This window comes from Fukomys damarensis, unplaced genomic scaffold (assembly GCF_012274545.1).
Source record: "Fukomys damarensis isolate Sample0158 unplaced genomic scaffold, DMR_v1.0_HiC HiC_scaffold_27, whole genome shotgun sequence".
NCBI lineage: Eukaryota > Metazoa > Chordata > Mammalia > Rodentia > Bathyergidae > Fukomys > Fukomys damarensis.
Genome location: NW_022900939.1, coordinates 8,132,128 through 8,142,926, shown reverse-complemented (window position 1 = coordinate 8,142,926; position 10,799 = coordinate 8,132,128). Strand labels below are relative to the sequence as shown.

General features: G+C 41.8%; 1 protein-coding gene across 1 annotated transcript in view; it reads left to right on the top strand.

The window, feature by feature from the left end:
• The window catches only part of Hsd17b12 (hydroxysteroid 17-beta dehydrogenase 12), a 135,251-nt gene extending 125,884 nt beyond the window's left edge, over positions 1–9,367 (top strand). Inside the window, exons 10-11 of the mRNA XM_010612532.3 lie at positions 7,924–8,073; positions 8,417–9,367. Coding sequence (XP_010610834.1) covers positions 7,924–8,073; positions 8,417–8,521 — 255 coding nt within the window. The 3' untranslated portion in view covers positions 8,522–9,367. The remainder of the gene's footprint in view (positions 1–7,923; positions 8,074–8,416) is intronic.
• Positions 9,368–10,799: the final 1,432 nt, after the last annotated feature.

The following is a 10,799-nucleotide window of genomic DNA, read 5'->3' as shown; positions in this document are numbered from 1 at the left end:
AAAAAAAAAAAAAAAAAAAAAAATTTAAATGTAAAATTGGTAACTGTGCTATGGTTATACGTGAGAATATCCTTATATTTGTGGAAATATACACTCAAGTGCTTGGAAGTAAAGAACCATGACAATTATGCAGCTTAACTCCAATAAGACAAATGGGGCAAAATGCTGAAGAAAAAGTGCATCCAGGCTAAGGGTACTGTAAGTTTTTTTATTGATGGGAGATGATTCCCAAATAAAATACTTTTGAAAAAGCACTTTGGCTTGTGAAAGTTCTGTGGGACAAAAGCACACGAGGCCGAGTGTAGGATTTAGTCTTTGTCCCGGCTACTGGTACAGCGTGAGCTGCCGGTCACTACACCCACACAGGACGGGGACCAGGGCCCTAATCATAAGATGATGAGGACGAACAGGCCTTAGCCGCACAAACCTTTTGGAAAGTTTTACCCAAGAATGGGCGTCTTACCCTCTGTTCAAAATCAAGAGTCTATCAAGCCCATGATTCACCTCCAGGGAATTTATGTAGCTGGTTGGTTGTATTGTTTCTTTCTTTTCGTAAGAGACAGGGGCTTGCTATGTTGCTCAGTCCGACCCTAAACTCCTGGGCTCAGAGATTCTCCTGCCTTAGCCTCTCAAGTAGCTGGGGTTATCCGTGTGTGCCACGGTACCTGCTATCACTACTGTGTACTTGCATTTCCAGGAAATATTTATATAATGTCAAATGTGAATTCTCAGAGGGATTTTTAAATGTTCTTGTTATACGAAAGAGGTTGAGGCAAAGGTGGGGAAAGAAAAGCAAAGGGAAAATATTAGTAAGGAAGTAATACACAATAACCTGGGCCCTGCCGCCCCTGGCGCCACGCAGTGCGATCGCCACTCACTTGGAGGAAGGCCTGAAGAGACAGCATTCTTCCCAAGACTGCCGCACAGCATGAGCCCGGGAGGGAGGTTGACGTTTCAAGACCAGAAGCCCACGCAGCGACAGACGCATCCACTGAGGCCCTCGACCCGAGGGCTGCGCTGCAGAAGCCAGGGCTCCCGGGTGTCTGATGACATCACCACAGGCCACCCAGAGACAAGAACACAACCTGTTCTCAAGACTGCACTGAACTGGCGAAGGAGGGGCTGGAGCAGAAGGTAGAGGCGGGGAGTCCCGGAGAGCAGAAAGAAGATTCCAGATGTGCCAAGGGCCTGGGACAGGATGGCCAGGCTACAGGCTGTGACTGGAGGATGCGGGCGCGGAGGGCACGGGAGCCAATGTGGTATGGTCCAGAGAGGAGCTGGGGTGCAGATGCCAGCCAGGTGGGACATGAAGACTTCGAGGGCAGAGAGCACAGGACACAGCTAAGGGCCACTCTGAGGGCATGGTGAGAAGGGCGACAGCCTTGTGGAGTCTGAATTTAACGCTAAACTTTATGGCTCCTTACTAGATGGCCACCAAGGAAAGCAACATTCTGTGGTTTCTAAACAAGATCAATCTCAGGAAAAATAACGCAAGATAGAATAGAAGGCAGAGTTGGCTGAGAAACACTCCTAATTCCCCAAATTTGAAGACACAAAACACCACCAAAGAAAAATGGGTTTTTAATTGTGCTTTAACACAGGGTTCTTTTTCCATTCTACTTCACTCCAATGTGCGTGCTCGTACGTACAGCGATTGTCTTCGCTAACATCTGGATCTTCTATTTTTTCACCACATTCACTCCAAGTTTAAATCTCAAATGATTTCATGTGAGGAAAGGCAATGACTGACGGCGTGACACAAGTGAGGGCCACTATTAGGGGAAAACAAAAGTTTATCCAAGTAAAATATCCCAGAAGACAAATACCTCACATTCTCACATTCTACATTTCTTCAATCAAGAAACTCTTAGAGGCTCCCTGTCAGCCTGGGAACTGGGGTACCACGGCAGAAGGGATAGCTGGAGTGGAGCCCCTGCTGTGGTTGGATTTACGTTTGGTAGGAGGGAGACAGTGCTCAAACTCACAGCTGGACAAGATGCTGTGAAAAAACCTCAGGGTGCGCTGTGTCCAAGGGGATGGGAGAGTGTAGAGAGTTAGTTTCCTCATCTGGGTTTGTGATGTGGGTTAGCATTGCTTCGAAGTCTGTGCTGTGGCCAGGCCTGGGAACACACGCCTATAATCGCAGCACCCAAGAAGCTGAGGCAGGAGGATCACTGTGAGTTCAAGGCCAACCTGGACTGCATAGTGAGCTCCTGTCTCAGCACCATCTCCCCACACACACACACACACACCCACCAAAAGAAAGAGTACTCCATTTAAATTTGAGCTCAAAGCCACTACTTTTCAGGAGTTTGTCCCCTTTGCTGGTGTGAGTTGATGATGGTTTTGCCAATTTAGTTTAAAATGTGGTAGTTTTGCTTTTGTTTTTGGTACTGGAGATCGAACTCAGGACCTTGTGCTTATGAGGCAGGCGCAGTGCCACTGAGCTGAATCCCCTGCTAAAATGCTTTTTAGACAGAATAGACTAGTCTTGGTTTCGTCTATGAAATTTAGAAAACAAGACATGAGAAAAAAGTCAAGGTTTTTTCAAATTATTAAAATATTGCTTAGAATAATCACAGCTATTTGGCTTCAAAAAGCTAGAAAGCTAGGTATTGAGAAGTGGCTGTCAAGATTGAAAATGTAAGTCTCCCTCCACTTCTCTTATTAATTGCCAATGACAATAAAAGGAGGTAATGGAGTGTGTCTTTAGTGGAAATGGAGTCAAAATAGAACTAAAAAGCAATATGATTCTCACTGGAGATATTCATATCTGGTCAGCTGAACCCACTTTAAGAAACAGCTTCAAATAGTAAAATGAGATCCGCTGGGATAACTGGACCCCAACCAGAGGAATCTCCTTTCTGGGCAGAGATGATGTCTTTTTTCGTGTCCCGTTAGAACACTGTCATAGGCAAGGTCTGTAAACTCAGAGGTCCCTGCAAACCACTCTTGCATCGAATCCAGAAGGTTGAAGACGTCCTTCTGGTTCCCTCCAAGGTGATATTCTCTGGAAAATGGTGTTCAAACACCTCTTATGGGATATAAAGATTCAGCCAAGTTTTTCCCAGACTGATCCTAAAGATATAAATATTAGACTGTTTGGAAAATAGTTGCTGTTGCATACTAGAACTCGAATCTCACATACTTTAACTGACATGTTCAATTTGATTCTCCAAATGGTGCAATAAGCGAGATGCTGTGTCCCCCAGGTTCATAGGAGCTCAGCATTGCTTAAGAGCACATCGCTAGCGAGTGGACAAGCTGGAACTAGAATGCAAACTGGTGGTTTTCCGCCAGCACTGAGTCTCTCCCCTGCCACCCCTCACGTCCCTCATTCAGTCCATCAGGAAGCCTGATGGACTTGACCCTTGAAACACACCCAGTGCCTGACTACTTCTGCCACCGCTCTAACCTGAGCCACCTGGACAGTCTAGCACCTCCCTGTCTGGCCTTCCCACTCCTGTCCTTGCCTGAGTTTGCTCACAGTGGCAAAACCTGATCATTTCACTCCTTTGCTTCAGATTCATGCAGGGGCTTCTCATCTTTTTCAGAGGAAAGCCATGATTCTTAGGACCCTGATTTCAAACTTCTACATGATCTTGCACCATCCCACTGCTTGTCTGGCCTCCTTGCAGTTCCTGGGGCACCAAGAGCACACTCTCACCCCACCTCAGGGCCTTTGCACTGCTCTCCCCCTCAGTCTAGAAGACTCTTCCCCCGGGTATCCTTTTTGGCTGGCTTCCCTCCCTCCTTTCAGATCTTTGTGTGTATTTCACAGCCTCCAAGAGGTCTCCCAACTCCATCACCTGCTTCCACCACCAATGACCTTTGCCCAGGTTTAGGTTTGTTACTTTTTATTACTGCCTGCCAATGTTATATATACTTATTATTATTCATTTAAGGTCTAGGTCCCCTTACTAAAATACAAGCTCTGTAAAGTTAGGAACTCTTTGTTTTTCTGCACAAATATATTCTGAGTGTCTACACATTGTTCTAGTGTGGGCTCAGGAAATAGTTTCTTATTAAATGAATTGCTTTTTGTGTGATTACAGTTTTTCCTTTTGTTCTTGACTGATAATGTATAAATGGAGGTACACCATTGGTAAGACCTTAGCCAGAATTTAACAAGAATTTTTTATTTTCAGAGCAGAGTATTTCGAACACCTTCATTTTGGGCTTAGTGCTAAGTCTACACGTATCATTATCAAGGGGCCTTTTTTAAAATTGTCGTACGGCAGAGATCTCTGTACCATCAGGACGATTCCTTTTTCCTAGCACTTTCTACCCATGAGATAATCCAGGGCCTTTTTTTTTGGAAAGGGTATGTGTAAAATCAGTCAGATTTTCTGGAGGACTTCAGATCCTGAAATGGTAGATGAATACACAGATTTTCAAAAGTAAAGTTTCCTCCTATGCCTTACAGGAACCCCAGCTTCTGCTCTAAGAGTAAGTACTGGTTGCACTGCTCACAAAAGGTAGATTAGACACCATCTCCAGAGCTCCATGTCATAGGCATAAAGTGAGGCGCCTCGCTGTGGATCGTTGCAGTCATTTTTAAGCATATTTAGTGTGCAGTCATTATATGCGAAATGCCCTACCATGGGAAGTTCCAGGGCCCAGTGTTTGATTCTTGAATGTTTGCCGTGCAGCTCTGGGCATCCTTTGCACGACCCCGCGGCATTAAGTTGGAGGGGCCGTTCTCCAGCTGTTGTGTGAAGGCAGATACCTAAGCTGTCTACTCCAAGGAGTGAGAAGGAAAAGCTACAAAGTTGTCCCCAGGGATTTTTTTTAATAGGCTAAGCAAGGACAAAGCATCAATAGTGTTTCCTTGATGGCCGAACCAATTATTTTCAGTTTGGGATTCTTTATTGGTAAACCAGGAAATTTGCCCAAGTCTGTAGCAGTGAAGGTCAGGTTGTTTCTGAGTAAGCAAAATTTGTATATGGCAACTTGTAGAGCTCAAAGAACTTTAAAAATTTGCTCTGTCCAAAATACTTCCTGTAAAAGTCTGAGTATTTTCTTGACCTGATCCCCAGGATGTTTTCCCAAGTAAGCAGAGAAAAGAATTCATTCTTGTTTCTTGGGCTTGTAATAAACAATTTAAGGATTCACCTAGATGACTTATTATGTAAAAGATCTTTCTTTACTTTTATATAGCTTTTAATATTATTTTTACCGGAATTTTTTTTTTTTTTTTGTACCAGAGATCAAACTCGGGACCTTGAACTTGCAAGGCAGATGGTGGAACCACTGAGCTTAATTCCCAGCCCCTAATATTGTCTTTAATTTTTTGTGGCAAGTAGCTAAATTATACACTTGCCCTTATTTAGATAAATGACCTCACTCAAGCTTGAGAATGTCTAAACTTTCGGCTTAAACTCTCACATTGCCAATTTCCTGATGAGTTTAATTTTCTCATTGGTAACAATGGGAAGGGCCCCAGTACTGCTCTTCGTTGCTGGCCACGTAAAGTGTTATTTTGCTGATTCGTTCAGTAACTCTGCACAGTGCTCCTGCTGTGTGTGTGCCAGGTGTTGTTCCAAGCATTGAGGACACAGTGGTGACCTTGTGTCTTCATGGAGGTCATATTCTAGCACTTGATACCATGTAGTGATTGGGTTTTGTTTCCGTACCATTTTGCCTCCTTCCTACCACTGCTTCACGCATTTCTAGGGTTTGGACCTATCCTGAATTTCTTGCAGTTCCCCAAAAGCCATGTTCTTTTATGTCTTTTTTTCTTTTCTCCTATTCCCATATTTGTTTACCCTGGCAAACTCCACCCCTTTTAGGACTTAGCTCAGAAGCTGTTTCATCTCAGAGTCCCTTCCATCTATGAGGCCATGTGGAAACCCATGGTAGGAAGAAATAAATTCCCTTTCCAGAGGAGAATTTACATTTCCTACTTGGGAAAATAGAATTCTGTTGGAGCCCCTGTGGGTGCATCTCTTATCCCCATCCCCAGAGCCAGAGGATTCTCCAGATTGTGCCCACTGTGGAGCTGAGGGATACATTAGCCTGTGGCACCATCATGTGGTTCAGTCAGGCAGTGCAGCTTCTCCCACAAGATCAAAATAATTGGATTGGTGCCATATGCACATTACGGGATGGAGGATGGAAAGACGGAAGAAAGGAACAAAGACTTGTAGTGCAATTGAAAGGCAGAATTATTAGACCATCTTTCTCTTGAGAGGCTCAAAACTTTATAATACCTTTAGCAGGCTTCTAATGTATATGGGATTTTTTTTTTAAATTTAGCCTTCTTGTAACCTATAAACCTGAAGACTTAGAGATAAGGTTTGCTGCTATTCCTTCATTATTTGTGATCAGAGTATGTGTCTTTATTCTGTTTTACCCTGTTTGCTTCTCAGCTTTGTTTGATGAATACACTTTGAGCTACCCATTAAACTCTGCATTTCATAATTCTGTCAGTCTGAACTATTTTTTTGGTCTGTGTAACCTTACAGCAAATTAGTTAAAAGTAAAGACTTTGGCTAAAAAAGAATTTGTTCATTAAGTGAGGGATAAATGTTATAGTGGCAATCCCAATAAACAAATTCACAAATCCAAAAGTTACATAACCAAAGTTGGCCCAGGAATTGAAGTGCTCTAGTGAAGTTAGTTTATTTAGTGTGAGTGTGTAGCTACAGTAACCAGAAAAAGAGAAATTCGGAAATGACAGCCGTCTGACCCTTGGGCTCATGGCTCTGAACTGGGCTGGAGTTTCAGCTGACTTGTTAAGGAATGGTGGGTTGCAATCCTTGATTCATACTTGGAAGTAGGAAAGCTACAAAATTACCAAAGTATGCATAGACACAAAAGCCCCAAATGTCCTGGATCCATTCCTTCCAGGTGTTAGCAAAAAGGAAACCCACAGTATGGAGCAGATCTCACCTTTACTTGTAGGTGGAAAATTTCAACTTTGACCGCCGTGCGTTGGAACATGTTGTCTTCTTTAATACACGTCACTGTAATTTATACCCTTTCCTTTCACACCTTTGAGATGAACAGAACATGTTCCCGCATTGGTGAACTACCAAACTGATTAAAGTATTACGCATCACAGATGGGGATTTAGCTCAGTGGTGCCGCCTCCTGCCTTGGAAGCCCAAGGTCCTGAGTTTGATCCCTGGTACCAAAAATAAAAAGGTATTACACTTCACAGGACTTACCATGACTTGTGACTCATCGCAACAGGTTTTCCTTATATTTTGTGTTGAGTCTTGTCCAGCATATAGAGCAACGAAGGCCTTTATGTCTGTGACATTCCCCCTAGCAGGTCACCTTCAGCTGTGTTCTCTCAGATGTCTTAATTGTCCCAGTTTCTATATAGTTACGCTATCTTTTCCCAAAACAGGACAGAAAGAGGTGGTCCTATTTTCTCAGTAGCAAAGTTTATAAAACTCAGGATGATAAGAAAGAAGAAAAGTGGTAACCTAAGCTAAGAAAATGAAATATCTACTTTAGCTGGACTAACAATGATAGAAAAAGCTTAGTCAGAAATTATAGAGAAAATTAGTATCTCTTTATGAAGGTAAAATGACAGAAATCTCACACTTGATGGTCCTGTAACCATGATCCATATAGTCAGGGAAGAAAGAGTTTCCTGTCTTAAATCTCTGCTGTTTGGGTTGTGGTTCAAAGTCTTCTTTTTAAAGGTTCCAAAAGGTATGTTTCTGCTTATTTTTACTATTTTCTTTATAGTCTCAAATTCTGCTTACTTGATAAAACTGACTCGTTATAATTTGTTGGATGTGTTCTACCAAGTTGGCTTTGGGTAGCTGCTTCTGTTTTCTTCTGTAAGATACAGACTTTAGCTTTTCTTAGAGTTTCTACCATAACCAGCAGTCAGTGAAGCTCACTATTTATTCTGATTTTGTGGCCTTCCTAATCACCTCTTGGGGGGGGGTGTCATCTTTCTAGAGTGTCCTGCCATACTACGTTGCTACGAAATTGTCTAAAATCCGAAAGCCAACTCTGGATAAGCCCTCTCCAGACACATTTGTGAAGTCTGCACTTAATACAGTAGGCCTGACGTCTCGCACCTGTGGATACCTAGTCCATTCTCTTGTGGTATGTAGATTTCTAAGTCCCAAATCAGTGCTTCCCAGTTTGGGATTTTCTTTCCCATTGTGTCACAAATAATTTATGATATGTACTGACTCCATACATTGTCTAGGCTTACAAAACCTTTGTGTTTTATTTTCAATTATATACCCAAGAACTTTGAAATGTGCCTATGAATAAAGTAGCAGTAGGGCCAGGGATTTAGCTCTGGTTCTGCCACCTGCCTCACAAGTGGAAGGTCCTGAGTTCGATTCCCGGTACTAAAAAAAAAGTGTAGTAAAATATAAGACAGACACTTTAACCCAAATTGTGGGCTATAATTAAGCATCTTCCCCGTGTCTTTCCCCAGGCCTCATTCACCTCAGTCTTGCCTTCTTGGATTTACCTTAAAATAGCCATGAATTTGAACAAGGCTGTGCGAGCTAAGTTTTTGAAGAAAAGCAAAAAGAATTAAGCATCCATACCTGCACAAGTAACTTGGCCAGATGCTCCTGCCCTGCAAGGTGCCCCACCAGTCCCCAAAACATGGTTGTCATGTCAACAGTGAACAGATGTAGTTCAGCACCCTCATCACTGGGGAGAAAACAAAAGCTGCTCTGAGGAGTTCCTGACATAATCTGATACCACCCAGAAAAAACTTGAAGAGTAACAGTAACGCTCATATCAACTAACACTAATGCAATCAAGAACTAATATTACCAAGAACAACTTCAAGGAGAGAAACACAGTTAGAACAAATCGCAGAATGACAAGAGACGGGCATAAAATTCAACAGTTTTCATCTGGTCCAGGATGCTAGTGATCATTATATTTGCATTTTGTCAGAAATATATTAGAAAATGTAATGGCTAGGCACTCTTTTTTTTTTTAACACTTTGATGGGATGGGGATTCATTGATTCACTTATGGGCAGACACACTGCAATTTACGTAGGTCATAAGATTTTCTAAATACATGATCAGTTTGTACATTTATATGGAGCTCTTCTTTTTCAAAAGTAGCTGATGACATGAAAACATGTGAAAGAAAAGTTACTTCTCACCAAAATGTATGCTTTCTTGTAACATGCATTATTTCTCTTTGATTTAAATGTGTAGTACGATTGAATTACAAAGGTAAATGGGCCAAATGTACATTGAAAATGGCAGCTTCCTTTGGTGCCGCTGAAACCCTGAACCAGGAGACGACCAGGAGCTTCTTCATTTCTGCTTCGCTAATGCTGCTCACGAATATAACATAGACTGCTTCTGTAATAGTAGGAGTATTAGGATTGGTTCTAATAAAAAGGATGTGACAATGGTGTTGGATAAAAGTGTGTTTTTTTAATGCTCTAAACTAAGGCCACAATGACACTGGATGAATGTAAGTTAAGCCTGATGTCATGGTTCATAAATCTGTTCAAGGATGTCACCAAGGAAGAGTTCAGGACTGGGAAATACATAACTTAGCAGTAGAACTTTGCCTAGGCCATTGCCGATTCTGGTTTGAAGCACCAGTAAATTTACCCCCCCAAAAAAGAAAAAAAATTTAATTGGGGTGTCTAAGTGATTCCATTTGTTAATTTTGCTAGCTAAGGACATAACAAAACAAAACAACAATAAAAAACAAGTTACCATCTGTTAATCGGAATCATTATGTAAAAGAGAAGATATTTTAGCACCCAAAAGGCAGGAAGAACATGATCTCAGAACAAAGGACCATCATTTAAATTGATTAAATTTAGCTTTATGAGAAATAATAACATCGACCTCTTTTCCTCTCCATTTGACCTGGACATTATTTCATATGCTTTCACACCTTAATAGCTGATTGGTTGGCTGTGGTGGTTTTTGTGAAGAGATGGGTAGACAAGGAAGGGATTGTTTTTGCAAGCCAACTACACTGCAGGGTACAAAATACTTTTTCTGCTATCCCAATTAGAAAATAGTTGTAATTCTGGCTAGCAAAGCCCTTGGCAATTCCAGACCTGTGTTACAGCTTTGGCTGCTCTGGCTCAGCGAATATATTCCATTGTGTTGAGCACTTCGTTTGGGGATGATCACATGGAACTGTCACCTTTAAGACACATAAAAATGTATAATAAAAGAAGAAATATGTTTGAAGCCATTATAATAGTGAAATGCATTTTTTACAGTTAAAGGAGTTAAAGTTTAGGGGCTGGGGATTTAGCTCAGTGGTGCCACACCTGCCTCACAAATGCAGGGTCCTGAGTTCAATCCACAGTACTGCAGAAAGAGAAGTTAAGGTTTATGTAGATTTATGAAGTTAAGCTTCCCGTTGACTTTGACCTGAGTTTCTCTGATGAGTGTTAGGTAGGACTTGAGCACTAAAATAGTGAAGTGGAAGGTAGTATTAATACGTGAGTAGAGTTAACTTGCTCGCTATTTAGAAAGCTATCTTTTATTTTTCATTATCCTTTTGCATGAAGATGCAAAATATTGCCCCTTAGGCGCTGGAGGAACATTAGAGAAAGTTCTACAACAGTGATTCCCACCATCTGATTAGCTGTTATGCAGTCTGACATGCACTTGGAATAAATAATAGCTAAAGGTGATGCTGTTGGTTCCCACTTTGCAGATATTCTTTCCCTGAAGAGATGAAGCTAAGCTATCACCTGATACTTATTTAGACAAGGGAGATCTGAACCCTGAAACATTTATAGTTAAATGGATGCACCTTGAGACCATACTCAAGTGAAATAAATCGGACACGCATGTTTAAATATCATGTTG